The sequence below is a fragment of the Mus musculus genome, chromosome 3, assembly GCF_000001635.26.
Source record: "Mus musculus strain C57BL/6J chromosome 3, GRCm38.p6 C57BL/6J".
Lineage (NCBI taxonomy): Eukaryota > Metazoa > Chordata > Mammalia > Rodentia > Muridae > Mus > Mus musculus.
Window position 1 is genome coordinate 29,356,716 of NC_000069.6, and position 18,319 is coordinate 29,375,034.

The 18,319-nt window shown below is 38.5% G+C and overlaps 1 protein-coding gene across 20 annotated transcripts in view; it reads left to right on the forward strand.

Annotated features, from left to right (window-relative positions):
* Positions 1-18,319, forward strand: part of Egfem1 (EGF-like and EMI domain containing 1) — a 609,406-nt gene that overhangs the window by 275,063 nt on the left and 316,024 nt on the right. The window contains exon 5 of one of the 20 annotated variants that reach the window (NM_029412.2): positions 430-480. The exons of the other annotated variants lie outside the window; for them this stretch is intronic. Coding sequence (NP_083688.1) covers positions 430-480 — 51 coding nt within the window. The remainder of the gene's footprint in view (positions 1-429; positions 481-18,319) is intronic. 20 annotated transcript variants of the gene reach the window in all.

An 18,319-nucleotide genomic window follows, 5' to 3' on the forward strand; every position in this document is an offset into this window, starting at 1 on the left:
GACTAAATCTTGATTTTGAGTAATGAGAGAAGGAAAGTTGTGTTAACGTTTTCAACCATTCAAAATGATGAGTGTGCACACACACTTAACATTTCCTTCCTGTCCCACATGCTGATTATCTAAAGTGGACACTTTCCTGAGTCATGTGATTCTCTCAGTTGGCATCGAAACATTCTATGGTTCTGTTTGTTTCTGTCTTAACATACTTAAGCTACAGAGATGGATGTGAGAACTAAGCACTTACCTTACCCAACATAAGAAAGAAAGCATAAGATCTGATGCTGTCATTGGAAATTAAGGAAGCAGAGAGGTAAACGGACTGAAACTGAAATATTTTGAGAGCTGATCTATGATTTACAAGGTGGTAGACATGGAAGTTTGTCTTGAGGCAGGTCGAACTTTGCTGAAATTGAAATCTCTATCCTCCAGAGAAGAACAAACACCTAGAAAGCGAACTGACACCTGGATTCCTACAGAAAAGTGAGTAAGGCCATAAATTTTAAAGATTTATGGACTGAAGCCAATTTCCAAAACATTTCTGAGTCTTCGGTGATCTGATTAAAATGCATACTCATGCACAGTGTGAGGTAATGAGATTCGTTTACACACCGACTGTGTATGCCTTTCGAGTTCGCTCGTCTCATCTGTGGGTGCTTTTAAATATAACACTCTATTTTGTCTTAATAATTATTTTATGCTCGAGTGTTTAAATCTGTTCTGATTAACACGTCTTTGTCCTAAGTGCACATGCTCAGTGGAGGTTCTTTGGTGGGATGATGCCTTATAAATCTAAAAAAATAAATACGTACCTCGTTTTAATAAGGCACTGCCAGTGTTTATTTATGGTACGTGATATTTTTCTTTGCTCTTTTACAGTGATTGATTTTTGTCTCTATAGCTTTTCTGGGGAGATTGACTGATGATTTTCTTTCTCAGAGGCACTAGTGGAGATGTTTCTAACTGCCCCAGGCAGTCATATGCCATGAATGGCACTGTAGTTAAACTCTTCCCCACATAAGTGCATAATCTTGTCACCTGGTGATAAACAGCAGACAGCGATAAGAGGGAAGTTTTTCAGAACTAGAGAAAAGAGCTCTACTTTTGCTGAGCTGATATTGGAACTGTCAATTAGGTCTTTCAAAGTAGATGAAGATATTTGCTTGCAAATTAAATAACTCAGCAGCTCTCATCAAGTCTCAGCAGAACTCAGAACTCCTTTTCAGAAAGGTACAACCACTTTTTTTTTTTTTTTTTTTTTTGCGACAAGGCAGAGAGGATCAGATACTGTTGGGGGATACTTAAGATAGAGATATTTTTTTTAAGACAGAAACATGAAAAAGGCAATAGCATAATCTAAATGAAAGATAATGAAGATAATGGGTGTTGATGATAAGAAATAACTAATTGTTCAAAGGTATATTCTGGGAGAAAAAGGTGTGAGAGATGATAAACTGGTAAATCGTTTTCACTTCATGTTTCAAGCATAGCTCAGTATTCTTCTTGCATGTGAGAGATTACAATGTAATATCAGACATATTTCCTGTGTGGGTTATATCTTATCTCTGCTATAACCACAGGATGCTGGGCCATCCAAGTGCCAGGCATCCACACATTTTTATATTTAAGGAATGACTTTAACATCTATCCTAAAAGTTGTATATGTCTGAAATTGCTCCCTATTATTTAATACCCCACTGTTCCAAATGGAAAAACATAGGTGTGGTTATACTCACACTCAACTACTTTACCTGGGAGTCTGGTCTTCTTTTAAGCTCAGAAGGCTCTTTTAATTTGGTTACCCACAATAATTGTTGCTCTTACCTGTCTTAGATGTAATTCTTAAGTTCAGTAACTTCTACTTACTGCTTTTATTCCCAAAATAAATGATACTGTCATCTATCAAATAATCATACCATTGAATGCATGAAACACAGAAACACAGGCAGACACACAGACACATAAACACAGACATACACACATTCAAGCTTACACGTACACTTCAAGGCACCTGCTGGGCAACTTGTTTGTCCTCATGGAAGTTGCTAGAATGACCTGCTACTTTCCTTTCCTCCATTCTCACCAAATTATGTTATGTTGAAGTCTGCTGCTTCGCCTTGTGTAGCTTGACCTTACATCTCTCTGCAGAGAATTGAACTGTCAGCCTTTGATGTAACAGAATAATTTAGGTGATGAGGTCTTATTTTTTTTCTCCATCTTGGAGGATCATGCTAAAAAACCATACTCCTCTTTCCAGAGATAAACTCTAAACTCTGTAATAGTAAGAACAGGTCTTCTTTCAAAATGGCATTTATGAGATAAGTGAGTGGCTCAGGTAATAAATTTGAAGTAGAACTTTCTTTCAGAAACGTTAATGGCAGAAAGATAATTAAGCTTCCTGGGCAAGAGAAGATAGAGAGACATAGAGATATTTTTGATTACAGGTAGGTAGTAAAAGAAAATTACTCATGAGACAAGAAATTATGGTTATTTGTATTTAGAGGAGATAAGGAAATAAGAGGCTGGTTCAGAGGTCACCAAGCCACATTATTGTCAGAAATATCCATTTCTAGCCTGTATTCTGCCAAAGACCAAGAAGTGGTAGCTTGTATGAATGTCCTTCAAATGACACCAGTCCAACTGTGACCTACAGATATGGAGTTGCTAAGTTACTTGCAGCTGTTAATTCATGCAGTCTGTCCAGCTGGGCTAGCTAGTGGGCAGGCTAAGATCAGAAGTTCAACAGATGACATCCAAGGTTACAAAAGATTCCAGGAAAGGCAATAGTAGTTCATGGCGATGTCATGGCTGCCTGTGTGGAGGGTAAACACCTAGGCCAGTCAAGGATAAGTTTAAACAGCAGTTAGAGGGTCTACACTGATTGCTTACTTTAAAAGAAATAAGCACACTTTTTATGGATTCATAGAACATGGAGCCCCAAATCAGAACAATGCAATGGTTTTGCAGTGGGCATTTAGTAAAAAGTAATGCAAAATACTAAGGATTAAATAATGAGATTCAGGACCTTGGAAAGAGACTCATGGACAGGAGATGGTGCTTGCCTTGAATTTATGAGGAGCTTATTTTGATCTCTAGACCCAAGGTGAAAAACTGGAAAATTTATTTTGAAAAAAAATTTCATACAATATATTCTGATGACAATTTTTCTTCCCCTCCTCCCACACTGCCCTACTCACTCAACTCCCCACCCATCCTCTCTTCCTTTCTCTGTTTAGAAAACATACAGTCATAAAAACAACAAAACAATAACAATGAAAACAAATTGTGTTGAGAACAAACAAACCTAGAAATGAGGTGCACGCACTCAGTCACAGCACTAGAATGGCATAGCCAGGCTGGGTCCAGCCAAGTTTGCTTGACAAGATGCGTACCAATGAGAGAGTGTATATCAAAAACAACATGGCAGAGGACAGTGACTGAGGTGGCAGCAAGGGGTAGCCTATAGCCTACACACACACACACACACACACACACACACACACACACACACACACACAAAACCATACACACACACACACACAAAAAAAAAAACCACACACACACAGAGGCATGCACAAATTTCAAATCAGGCTCCTATGCTTTGTTGGGGAATATTATACAAGTCAGCTGAAATGAAATGAAAATGAATTTTGAAAGGTATAATGTGAAACCCTCTTTGAAGTATTATTGGTACACGAGTATGCTTACTAACACATTTCCATAAATTGCTTGAATAAAGATGCCTCCCTTACTCAAGAAAGCTGTATAATATTATAATTATTTCATTGAACTCTTCCGGTGCAGAAAATACTTCTTAAAAATGTTTAGTGACCCTGATTGAACCTCTCTTGTGTGATCGTATTAAGTTGTCAGAAAAGGCATGTATATAAGCCAAGAGGTGGAATATAGATTTAGACATTCCAGATTTCACTAGATTTTGCCAGTCCACACATGCTGGCTTGAGGTTCATAGTCCACTGGAACACATAAATCAGGATGAATCACTAGGAATGATCTCATTCCTCCTTTCTTGTTAGAGTAACTGGTATTCTGTTAGAAGTGATGTATGCCTGCCATTGAATTTCCCATTTATTTACCGAAAAACTAGTAGCTTCTAGGTAATTGCTTAATGAGGCAATGCAAAAAATTTAAAAAAAAAAACATGTTTTGTATCAGCTGTATTATTTTGTTTTAATTTTGATCAAAAGGACAATAAGCATAGGTTACATAGGAACTTATTAATTAGACCTATAATATAGGGCCTACTCTGGGTGGGCATATAAAAGAAGCAGACAAAATTTTCTTCTTTCATCTAACAAAAATTACACTAGCAATAAGATAAAACATGATGATAGGGTTTTTTACTTGTTTTGCACACTTATTGTGCCATTTAAACATGTTTGTCTCCATTGTTTTCATGTAACCAATAGCATTAAATCTTAAGAAATTTGTGAGAACATGACTAATTATAGGCAATATATTTTATATAACAGAGGTTTCTGATGAAAAGTTAGAGGCTAAGGTGACCAACAATAGAATTCAGGTGTTTCAGCTTACAGTGACGTAACACTCGGCTTCTTCCATAGTCCCTGAGCTAACATTCTCTCTTCTGCTCTTTTTTGAATACCACATAACACTGAATGAAAGAGATATGATAGAACACCCTTCCCTTCTTTGTCACACAAATGCAAACAGGACAATCCCAGCCTCCAGTATATGACATAAGTCTATGTATGGACTCCAGAAGGGAAACAAAAATGAACTAAGTTGTGTTGTCAAAGTGATCTTACAATGTGGACAGGACTTATATCTAATACACTCATTTTCTTATCTAAAATCTTTTTCTTTCTGGGGCCTGGGATTGCTAGTGTACTGGGTTTTGCAGACATGTTGTGTTAATCACACCGGCTGTGTAACCTAGATCCCTGCTTAGCTTTGTACTTTTCTGCTCTTGTTAGTTATGCTAGTTATACTCAAATGCAGCTCCATGACTCTCTTTCAGCATAACTTCTTTGGTCTCTTCCACTGTCAGTTACATAGTAGAGTATCTGTAGGTAGAGTGATGTTCTCTCAAAGAGATGGTCCTGTTAATGGTGATGATGATATTGACAGTCGTTTAGAATATCTTAGAATGCAGACTTAAAAATAAGAACTTTTAAAAAGTCTACTTCATTAGAAATTCTTCTATGAATCATATCACAGATTTATTGAAAGGAGAGCTTTAGATTGAAAGGAAGAAAAACTTTTATCTGTGGAATAACAATGTTTTCACTTATTGGAAACAATTGTTACACTTCTAAAACAAATGCCTTGGCATCAAACATACATGCCTCAGTACATCATGAAATAGGGTATATTTTTAGCCAAGAAAAAAAATAAAATTATGCATATATTCCTCTGAGGCACATCACTTAAGGGGGAAGGAAAATAGCCAGTCTGCAGAAGCCAAAAACAGTCAAGAATACCAACTGATGACTAGGAGCAAAGGTTCAAGTCATGGAAAATGAATACATATCCTATATCCTGGGCATTTTCAAATGTCTGATTTATCTCTTTTTAGAGAAAGCAGAGACTTGATAAAGAGTCTATGGGATACTATAGAAAGGCAGGCACCTCTGATTTTGATACCAGTAATTCTGAGCATTGACATTCTATAAGGGACAAGGCAAATAGCAGTGAGACATATACCTAAGGGAAATGTGATACAGACTTTCAAAAAGGCAAGTTTTCATAAAACTGCAAAGTTTCTGTAAGGCAAAGGACACTGTCAAAAGGACAAAAAGGTGACCAATAGATTGGGAAAAGATCTTTACCAATCCTAAATCTGCTGGAGGGATAATATCCAATATATACAAAGAACTCAAGAAGTTAGACACCACAAAACCAAATAATCATATTAAAAATGGGTATAGATATAAACAAAGAATTCTCAACGGAGAAATACCGAATGGCTGAGAAGTGCCTAAAAGTAAGTTCAACATCTATAGTCATCAGGGAAATGCAAATCAAAACAACCCTGAGATTCCACCTCACACCAGTCAGAATGGCTAAAATCAAAAACTCAGGTGACAGCAGATGCTGGCAAGTGTGGAGAAAGAGGAACACTCCTCCATTGCTGGTGGGATTGCAAGCTGGTACAATCACTCTGGAAATCAGTTTGGCAGTTCCTCAGAAAATTGGACATAGTACTACAGGAGGATCCAGCGATACCACTCCTGGCCATATACCCAGAAGATGCTCCAACATATAATAAGGACACATGCTCCATTATGTTCATAGCAACATTATTTATAAAGGACAGAAGCTGGAAAGAACTCAGATGTCCCTCAACAGAGGAATGGATACAGAAAATGTGGTACATTTACACAATGGAGTACTACTCAGCTATTAAAAACAATGAATTTATGAAATTCTTAGACAAATGGATGGACCTGGAGGGTATTATCCTGAGTGAGGTAACCCAATCACAAAAGAACACACATGATATGCACTCACTGATAAGTGGATATTAGCCCAGTAGCTTGGAATACCCAAGATACAATTTGTAAAACACATGAAACTCAAGAAGAAGTAAGATCAAAGTGTGATTACTTTGGTCCTTCTTAGAAGGGAGAACAAAATACCCATGGAAGGAGTTACAGAGAGACAAAATGTGAAGCAGACACTGAAGGAATGACTATCCAAAGACTGCCCCACCTGGGGATCCATCATATAAACAACCACCAAAGCCATACACTCTTGTGAATGCCAACAAGAGCTTGCTGACAGGAGTCTGATATAGCTGTCTCCTAAGAGGCTCTACCAGTGCCTGACAAATACAGAAGTGGATGCTCACAGCCATCCATTGGATGGAGCACAATCTCCCCAATGAATAAGCTAGAGAAAGGACTCAAGGAGCTGCAGGGGTTTGCAGCTCTATAGAAGGAACAAAATGAACTAGCCAGTATCCTGAGATTTCCCAAACCAAAGGAAACACATGGTGGGACTCATGGCTCTAGCTGCATATGTAGCAGAAGATGGCCTAGTTGATCATCAATGGGAGGAGAGGCTCTTGGTCCTGTGAAGGTTACATGCCACAGTATAGGGGACTGCCAGCATCAGAAAGAGGGAGTTGGTGGGTTGGTGAGCAGGGTGAGGTAGGAAGGGATGGGGGTTTTCGGAGGGGAAACTAGAAAAGAGGATAACATTTGAAATGTAAAGTACATGATGTAAAAGCAAAAAGAAAAAGGCAAGTTTTGTTGTAAAAATGGCTCATGGAAATAATAATTAGTATATTAAGATAAATACAATATCACATATTACATATGTGTTATATTTATAGTACATGTATAGGATTTACTGTATTTACATATGTGAATGTTCTCATTGTTGCACATGCTTGTCCAGGTGCTTATTTATACACACATGGAAGCTAGAGGTAGATATTGGGTGGCTTCTACTGTCCCTTTAGACTGTAGTTTTAAAACAAGAGTTTCTCAATGAACTCAGAGGACACCAACTCAATCAGACTCAGCTGGTCAGCCTGTTACATGGGTCTACTTGTGTCTGCATCCCCTGGAGTGGTGGTTCTACATGCCAGCATACCTGACATGGTGTCAGGGACCCAAACAATTGTTTTAACACCTGAACCACTTACCTAGCCTCCTTACCTAGCGGCTCCATTTCACGAAAGCAAAGTTAAAATGATCAGAGTTGATTTGAGGCAGTATCTCAGTGTAGTTTTTATGTAGGCTACTCAATGACACTTTTCTCTAATGGAAAAATTTCCATTCAAATCCTTTGCCCAGTTACAGTTGGATTATTTCTCTCTTTATTGTTGATCTTTCTTTATATATTCTGGGCATTAGACTCATCAAATTTATAAACAAATTATTTACCCTCCTCCCCCATAGGCCATCTTTTCCCTTGGTGCCCAATGGATTATTATTCTTGTGAGTTTTGGTTTATTTCTTCTTTGGGAAGAAGAAATACTTTGGTCTTTTGGCATTGGAGCCCGGATACCAAGGCCTAGTTCAAAGTCAGGAAGACAATGTGTGCCTGCACTTTTTCTACACATTTAAGCATGTAGCTTCTACTCTCAGATCTCCTATCCATTTTTAATGGACCCTTTTTCATGCACCGTGGTGTACAGTCCCACTGAACTCTGTTGGACAATTTGTTAAACAAAACTACATTTTTCTAACAGTGTACAGGCTTCTCTTTCTGAGACCACTGGGTTGGAGTTCTCCACATGGGGTTCTTCATGACTTCAGGCAGTAATTAGGACGAGTACTTTGTTTTTATTTTATTTATAAGTCATTTATTTTGGAAAATGTATCATACATTTTTATGGCTAATTGGCCACATTTGTTGTGAAAACATGATTATTTCAGGAGAAATAATGTTGTTTAAAAATTTAAGACAACTGCACACAGGAGCTACTTGAAGTAACAAAGACAAAGATAGTGGAGTAGGGTTAAAGGGGAATGGGAACTATGCCTTCGTCGATGGAAATTGGTCAGTATCTTTAGGATCTAATTAAAAAGTAATGATCTAGGCTTCATTAATTTTTAGTCTAAACTCACTTGCTTCTTAGGAATCCGCGGAACTGGCCTGTGAACATAGCCGCATGCTGCTTCCAGCCTGGGCCTTTGTGCCACAGTTCACGAGGGTTAAAGCATCACAAATGAAGGGTTAGTCATCTCAAATGAAGACTAACTCTACAGATCCTTGTTCAGGCCACATGGGCGCCCAGGTCACATATGGAAAATAGAAGTGGGTGGGTACCTCAGCCACATCTCAAGACTTAGCTATGAAGCAATTTAAATGGGGTTTGCTGTCCTAGCCATTATCTCCCTTATTTATTATCTTCTATTTTCTTCTTTCACAGATACCTAAAAATAAATATTTTAATATCTTGGAGTTAGGAACAGTTCCTTTACATTTATCATGATCCATATGTTCAACAATAGCAATTAAAACTTGCAGGTTTTCACAGGTTATTTTAGAAAGCACATAATCGCATGTTTTGTTATTTTATTTTAGTTTAATAGAATTAATCTTGGTTCTATTTATTCATCTACTTTGTTGTGCTGGGTATTATTGGTAACTATTTGTTAAATGTACCCAATATTAGTCTCATAGAAGATCTGATTTCATTACCATCATTATTAAACCAAACATTTCATTAGAAATTAAGAGTACTAGAAACCCATACACAGTGTTAAACACGAATGGTCTGGCAACTGCTAACTGACTCCCTTTTAGATGGTTGCTGGCCCTTTGATATGATGGAAACCCTTCACTAGTGCTCAGAATCCAGACACTAGAAGCTTCCTAATCCTTCTCAAATAATGCTTTCACTAGGTCTTCCTTCCCATATTGAACATTATTTTAATTAAATCCATTGGCAATGCTGCTTTCTACTTTTAACAACCAGAGATCAGTTACCTAAAATAAAAGTGAAGTGTCATGATTCCTGACTACATTGTTTCTGAAACCTCCTGCAGTGCTTTCCACATTTTCTTAACGCACCTTCATTCAAGTTTCACCATTACTTTTCTGTAAAAGGCACCCCAAACACTTTGATAGCCATGATCTTACAAAACTAAGGAGACAAGTTGTAGGGACTGTCTCGTCACCAACCTCTGTCTAGTTGCATGCTTTTCCAGTAATGTCAACAGATGGTGCAGTTTTCAAATACTTCAATCTGGTCAATAGGGCACAATGCATTTACACACCTGTGAAGCACACAGGTATCCATAACTGAATGATGAAAAGATGGTGCCTTTCCTGTATACAATTTCCTCCAGAAGCTTTCTGGTCTTTGTTTGCTTGTTTTCCTATTTTATGAGGAAAGGCTTCTAAATTGATTTAACAACTCATTAATGGGTTGCAGCCTGCAGCTGGATAAACACTTTATAAAAATAACCACTTCATTGTTAAGTTGGTGCCAATGGTAGATCGAAGAATTTTATGAAACACCTAGAAAATTCTTGAGATTTATGAGCTCCATAGACTTTTCCATCCTCGTGGAAAGCATTTAATGCCCTCTGTCCCACACTTCTGTTCTGGGTAAAGGTGTTCTCCAGGCTTATGCAAAAGGTAGAGTACAGGCGCTCCCCAAACACATCATGAAATATTGTCTTATTTCCTTACGTACAATAAAAGAGTGTTCCGCTGAATCTATACGATTCTCTTTCATTCTTTTCTTCACAGTTTCTAATAATTTTTCTGCATTTGATAAGGGCTTGCATTTCACATGAAGTTTTTCTAAACGAGTGATTCGTATTGGATGTCATGCTTTAAATGTGACAAAGAGTGGATTATCACAATGAAAAGGAAGGGTGTTGAATAAAAGAGCAGACAGACCAAGCTTGATTGATGTTCGGAAGTTATTTTTCGCTGTGAACTCCCGTCATTCTAGACATCATAAAACAGAAAGGAGGCTTGGTTCAGCTCACACGCCCTTAGGGGATATATGGAAAGGATTTAAAATTCTGATAGAGTAACTTCAAAAACGGAGCAGCTGAAATAATTCACTTCACTACAGAGCAGCCAAGTGAACTCTTAAGTTGAAATGATACCTTTTGAAGTTGCACACGGTTCCAGGAAGACACAGTACTCTCAGACCCTCGGTTGAGGATCCCAACTCTGTCTTCTCTTCTGAGGTCTAAGAAGACATGCCCCAGCCATCCTGGCACTTTCTCAATGATCACTTCCTGAATCATGAGCAAAACAACAGCACCCGAGAACGAGTGAAAGAAAAGGAGGTTGAGTTTAGGAGCAAAGGTTTTCACTGTAGCTCAGTAAAGATTCCAGAGATTCATTGGCATCGTTGTGTGGAGCCAGAATAAACAACACCATGAGATATCCATATATAGGTAGGTTAATCACCACAGTCTAAACCTATACGTATCACATTTGGGCTCAGAGGTCTTAGTATCATCTTAAAAGCAGGAACAGAAACACAGGAAATGGAGCAAGAACAACTATCAGCTAATGGATTCACAATGCTGCCTTGTCTTTGCATTTCTTTGCCTGGGCAGCTCCATGCATTTGCTTGTGCTGCACTGACACTGTCATCCATGGACAAGGTTTCAAGGCTGTATTCTTCTATGACAGTGCTGTAGCGATCACAGCTACCTCATAAAATACAGGGGATACAGCAAAGCCAGTGCATGTATTGGTAAGCAACGTGATGTTCTACATGTGTGAGAAGGCATAGTCCACCATGTGTCTGCGTCTGCAAACACGTAGATTTCTTCTAGTCATTCCACATATGCACACTGGCTAATCAGAAATTTTAAAAGTTATTGCTCTAGTCAGAGGTGGAAGCAGATGCAAACAATTTTAAAACAGAATGAAGAAAATATGAACAATTAGAATATTCTCTAAAGGTTGGGGATCTGAGTGCTTGTCTTTAGATGACTATTTTTCTAGAATCTTATGTTTAAATGAAATCCTTCTATCTTGAATTGATATGAAGAAAAGCAGATGGTACCATGGCAATAATAATAATAATAATAATAATAATAATAATAATTGTGATTTTAATAACATGAGATACAACTAGGGTTGGGGAGAGTTAGTGATACTAGCAAAGACAAATCTTCACATGTAATCACATGTAAATCACATGTAATCCCAATCAAGTGGGCTTGTAACTGTTCAAGTCATATTAACAAAATTTTAGCCTACATTTTCTCAGGTAAAGTGCAAATGACAGTATCCTTTTGAGTGAGTGAATGTGTGTGTGACTCTGTGTGTGTGACTCTGTGTGTGTGTGTGTGTATCTAAGTCAGCGATCCACATCAGGTGTATTGATATATCACTGTTCATCGTATTTTTTATGTTAACATAGTAAACTGCTGTGTGTGATGTTACAATTGAGTGTGAGAGCCGCTGTCATGGCAAGCATGCAGGATAGAGGAGAGGAGTGAGGAGTTGCTTCTTTCCTTCCATTATAGGATGGGGGATTTGTTTTATCCTCTGAGCCATCCTCCTGGCCTTTGACCTTATTCCTTTTTGAGCATTATTTTACTTATTATTGTTTATGAATGTAGGGTATCTGGGGCATTGATGAGTGTGTAGCATGGCCCATCCTTGGAAATCAGAGTGCAACTCTATGCAGTCTGGAATCTCCCTTCGCTTATGTGGGTCCCAGGGTTGGAGCCCAGCTCACCAAGATTTCACTGTGATCATCTTTTACCTGCTGAGCCATCTTGCTATCTTTATAAAACATAAAACTAAATAAATGTATGTATTTATTTGTGTATTGTGTGAATAGATTGTATGCGGCAGTCAAAGGGATCATATAAATTAGTTCTCTGTACCAAATGGATTGGGGGTCAAGTTCAGGTTGTCAGGCTTCATGGCAAGAAGCTATACATCCTGAGTTATCTTATTGCTACCTTACAAACCTTGACCTCACATACTTAACTAGGCTAGCTGAACACTAAACTCCCACGATTCTCCTGCCTCCACTCATACCCCGGCACCAGAAATACAGATGAATACTACCACATCTGGCCCTTTATGTGGGTGCTACTTATCAGGACAGAGGTCTTACAGCTTTTTCAGCAAGCATGTTACTATCTCAGTCATGTCTCCAGCCTGCAGAAATGTTTTATTCTAAAAAGGCAAAATAAAGCAAAAGGTTTCCTGGTCAGGTACAGAACTCGAAACCTAGAAAATTCTTCTCCAAAGTGTGTGTATATTATATTATCAAGCACTTACTACTGAGGAGATTGCCAAGCCTTAGGTATCAAATCTTTACACGTGATGGTAAGTTTTGTTCCCTACAGAACTAAATGATGTTGTGTGTTGATGAATCTTTCAGTAGAGCATAGATGGGTTTCCGTAATTCTAGTCTTGCCTGGAACTTTGGTAAGAAGCCATAGAGTCAGAGTAACAAAAGTGAGATTTAAGGCCATGTTTTAGAAGGCTTTCATTTTTAAAATGTTTTATTACTGAAGTTTATTTTTTAAGGTTTAAAAGTGTCAGACTTAGTCAGTCACCGGATCCATTCCTATAATTCCAGCCTTGAGATGCTGAGGAGGCAACTTCAAGATCATTCTTTACCCAAAATTCCTTGACAGTAAACCTGTAGTTATGGAAGGTTGTGAATTTTGGTTGAAATAGTTTAGCTTCCAGATATGCAGTCTCCAGTAACTGTTTACCTTTTCTGAGCCTCAACTTTCTAGTATTAAATAAAGTTGTACTTACCTTGCAAGTTGTCCTAAAGTTTCTTACTATTTCTGAAATATACATTATGCTTATTTGATGTCATCCTGGCCATTGTGCTTAGTGTTGTTACCAGTTGAAGTGAACAGTGGACATTGTTCTTGTGTGAATTCAGAAAAGATCTCTTTAAATCTACTAAACAACTCCTTTCTAATGAAGAAGTCAGACTGAAGAAACACGATGAATTAATGAATCATATTGAATTAAAATGAGTGAATGAGTTAATTGAATTCATATGAGTTAATTCAATAGGAATTAATATTGCTTTGAAGGGGTTTTTCTGATGGAACCTTTGCTTAATAGAGCTTTGCATATTTTGCCCTGATGGAACCATGCTGTGAAATTTGCCAATGCTAAGTCTGGTTAAGTTGCCCTAGCTTAAGGTGAGCAAAATCATAATCCTTCAGACTTCAGTTTGTCACATCCACACATCACCGATCACTGCTGGCATTAACCCCCCCCCCTCTTTTATAAATGATGGTCCTTTGGTATTTGTGCCTGATGTTGCAAACTGCAGTTGCTATTACTGCCAATACTTCTTTCTTACCTTGCCTAGTATTAAGTTTTCTGGGATACTATTATTCTTTGTTAATGCAATCCACAGTACAGTCTTCGTTGGAAATTTAATTTGTCTTAAGCTAAGTAAGCAACGTGAATGGATACAAAGAAGGACACGGGTATGAAAAAAAATCATGATGTTCTCATTGGCAACAAGAGAAAGGAACAAGAGAAAGGAAGAAAACCCAGGGAGGCGGGACTAACTTAGAGGTGGTAGATGTAGGTCCTTCCACAAGGTGGCACTCACTTGCCCTCTTTTTTATAATAGTCACAAATGAACATGTCACCCTACAAGTACACAAAACCAATATGTATAAAATGTACTTGGCTTCAAAGACTTTAAAATATTATGTCATACTTCATTCTTTTTTTTGATTTTAATCTTTTTTATTACGTATTTTCCTCAATTACATTTCCAATGCTATCCCAAAAGTCCCCCACACCCTCCCCCCCCCCACTCCCCCACACACCCATTCCCATTTTTTGGCCCTGGCGTTCCCCTGTACTGGGACATATAAAGTTTGCCTGACCAATGGGCCTCTCTTTCCAGTGATGGCCGACTAGGCCATCTTTTGATACATATGCAGCTAGAGTCAAGAGCTCTGGGGTACTGGTTAGTTCATAATGTTGTTCCACCGATAGGGTTGCAGACCCCTTCAGCTCCTTGGGTATTTTCTCTAGCTCCTCCATTGGGGGCCCTGTGGTACATCCAATATGCCTAATACCAGTGAGTTTCATTTTACATTCTTTTTTGTGTATTTAAGTTTATGGTTAGATATAAGAATGGAGTTACTTTTCCCTCTCTTAAGTATGGCAAAAGCGACACTAACCTTCTGAAAATGTCTCCTTAGCCTCGAATGCATGATGACCTATTAAAACATGACCAAAGAGTAAATGAAAAGAAAAACAAAATGAGACACAGCTTTATTCTTTATTGCTATTATTTTTTATCTTAAATAGATACATGTTTGGTTTTTAAAATAATCTCCAGGATATTTCCATCTGCATGAGTCACCAGCATGTCCAGCTCCAAGCATCGTTGGCTGAGCATCCTTGGGCTCCTTGCCTTTGCTGGTCATGTGGAAAACACTATGGGATCCTTGATGCCTGAAGTTAACTTCAATCGGAATTTCCAAAAAGAAACACTGTTTAATTTTAAAAAGTGGGGAAAATGATTGTCGCAACAAATAATTTTATTCTCAAATTAAAACTAATATTCATTATTGAGTAAAACATAAGAGAAAAATACCAGGTCATCATGTTCATTGAAACAAGGCCTTAAGTGGCAAGTAGGGAACAGATAGAATTTAATTACAATTCTTTTATCTAAGTACTGCCTAGAGTGACCCTGCATAGCCCCCCAGATCAGAGGACAAGGGGCACATTCAAGGTGGCATGGCTGTAGAGAAATGTAATTATAGCTCTGAATTTCCATCATTAGCATGGAGTCATATTTTATTTGCTAGTCATCAATTATATTTTCCTGAAGCTTGGAAGGCATAGAGTATGTATGGGAAAGATGACAATTTATTTGATTTGTGACTGCTGTGATAATGATCACTGTTGAGAAGCCCGGCTTGTAACATAAAATCCAATGTCTCAATTTAGGGTGGAAAACTGTAATCAGATTTCATGTATAGTTCATATGAGATGGATTGCTGGAGGTTACAGACATCCTGCACACAGTTTCCTTGGCTATTATTTTGCAGTTTTGCACCGTTTTTTACATAATTATCCCTGCATTAGGAGCTAATATTGCCAAATATTTACCATCTTGTTACACTTTGAAAGGAAATTAAAACATATATTCAGGGGGATTCTTAGAAGAAGAAAAGTGTTATTACGGGGAAAGAACCTGAACATATGAAAGTGTTCATAGGAAAACAAGACTGACACAGAATAATAGATATTGATATAAATCCTTGATAAGGGCTCGGCACCAAACTTTGTGCTCTGCTTTATTAGTTCATTTACACTAGCACGTTTCTTTTTTTTTTTTCTTTATTAGGTATTTTCCTCGTTTACATTTCCAATGTTATCCCAAAAGTCCCCCATACCAACCCCCCAATCCCCTACCCACCCACTCCCCCTTTTTGGCCCTGGCGTTCCCCTGTACTGGGACACTAGCACATTTCTAATGAGACAAAAATCGCTAGTGTCTTTGTTAACAGGCAAGGTATTTGAGAATCAGTAAGGTTACTCACTTATGTGGCTTAGTTAGGTGCTGTATTAGCAGAGTAACTGAGCGCCTCTAATGTTTGAGGCGCTATGGCTTGGCTTGAGTTCCCTGGGTTGAGTTTCTAACACTCACTAAAACAGAATGAGAGAGAGAGAGAGAGAGAGAGAGAGAGAGAGAGAGAGAGAGAGAGAGAGAGAGAGAGCTACAAAAGAGCAAGGAAAGTGGGAAGAAAGAGAGAAGGAAATGAGAGAGCAGAGAGGGAAAGTATTAGAGAGACAAAGAGAGTAAGAAATAAGTGGGAAAGTGCCTTCATTTTGAAGGTAGAATTTAAGCCCAGTACAACCTGTCCCAAAGCCTGTGTCTTGACCTTCTCACTGGTAGGGATGCAGATATCAGAATTGATTCTTTTTATATGAATATGTGTTCATTCCTTCATCCTTTCAAGTTTAAAGAGCATTGAAAAAATATATTTTCAACAAATTTAACAGAGGTTAGATTTGATATGGGGGAGAAGCCCTGATTTTCAGAGCCTTTAAACAACCAAAGAGTCAAAAGAGAGAGTTCCACCCTGTTGTGGGTAGACCAGTGTCTTTTAAAAAATTTCATAGTCCAAACCAGCTTTTTAAATTTTATCTGGGTCATATAAACAAAAGAACACATGAAGCTGAGCAGGTAGCTCCTCTTAGCAACTTTCACTAAGATTGTACACTTGAAACATAGGAATCCATCCAGACCAGATCCACACCACTCCACACTTGATTCTTTTTGTTTTTGTTTGTTTTTGTTTGTTTGTTTGTTTTTTATTAGGTATTTTCCTCGTTTACATTTTCAATGCTATCCCAAACGTCCCCCATACCCACCCCCCCAATCCCCTACCCACCCACTCCCCATTTTTGGCCCTGGCGTTCCCCTGTACTGGGGCATACAAAGTTTGCAAGTCCAATGGGCCTCTCTTTGCAGTGATGGCTGACTAGGCCATCTTTTGATACATATGGAGCTAAAGACAAGAGCTCCCGGGTACTGGTTAGTTCATATTGTTGTTCCACCTATAGGGTTGCAGTTCCCTTTAGCTCCTTGGGTAATTTCTCTAACTCCTCCATTGGGGGCTGTGTGACCCATCCAATAGCTGACTGTGAGCATCCACTTCTGTGTTTGCTAGGCCCCAGCATAGTCTCACAAGAGAGAGCTATATCTGGGTCCTTTCAGCAAAATCTTGCTATTGTATGCAATGGTGTCAGCATTTGGAAGCTGATTATGGGATGGATCCCTGCATATGGCAATCAGTAGATGGTCCATCCTTTCGTCACAGCTCCAAATTTTGTCTCTGTAACTCCTTCCATGGGTGTTTTGTTCCCATTTCTAAGAAAGGGTAAAGTGTCCACACTTTGGTCTTCGTTCTTCTTGAATTTCATGTGTTTGGCAAGTTGTATCTTATATCTTGGGTATCCTAAGTTTCTGGGCTAATATCCACTTATCAGTGAGTACATATTGTGCAAGTTCCTTTGTGATTGGGTTACTTCACTCAGGATGATACCCTCCAGGTCCATCCATTTGCCTAGGAATAATAAATTCATTTTTTAATAGCTGAGTAGTATTCCATTGTGTAAATGTACCACATTTTCTGTGTCCATTCCTCTGTTGAGGGGCATCTGGGTTCTTTCCAGCTTCTGGCCATTATAAATAAGGCTGCTATGAACATAGTGGAGCATGTGTTCTTCTTACCAGTTGGGACATCTTCTGGATATATGCCCAGGAGAAGTATTGCTGGATCCTCCGGTAGTACTATGTCCAATTTTCTGAGGAACCGCCAGACTGATTTCCAGAGTGGTTGTACAAGCTTGCAATCCCACCAACAATGGAGGAGTGTTCCCCTTTCTCCACATCCTCGCCAGCATCTGTTGTCACCTGAGTTTTTGATCTTAGCCATTCTGACTGGAGTGAAGTGGAATCTCAGTGTTGTTTTGATTTGCATTTCCCTGATGATTAAGGATGTTGAACATTTTTTCAGGTGCTTCTCTGCCATTCGGTATTCCTCAAGTGAGAATTCTTTGTTCAGCTCTGAGCCCCATTTTTTAATGGGGTTATTTGATTTTCTGGAGTCCACCTTCTTGAGTTCTTTATATATACTGGATATTAGTCCCCTATCCGATTTGGGATAGGTAAAGATCCTTTCCCAATCAGTTGGTGGCCTTTTTGTCTTATTGACGGTGTCTTTTGCTTTGCAGAAGCTTTGCAATTTTATGAGGTCCCATTTATTGATTCTTGATCTTACAGCACAAGCCATTGCTGTTCTATTCAGGAATTTTTCCCCTGTACCCATATCTTCGAGGCTTTTCTCTACTTTCTCCTCTATAAGTTTCAG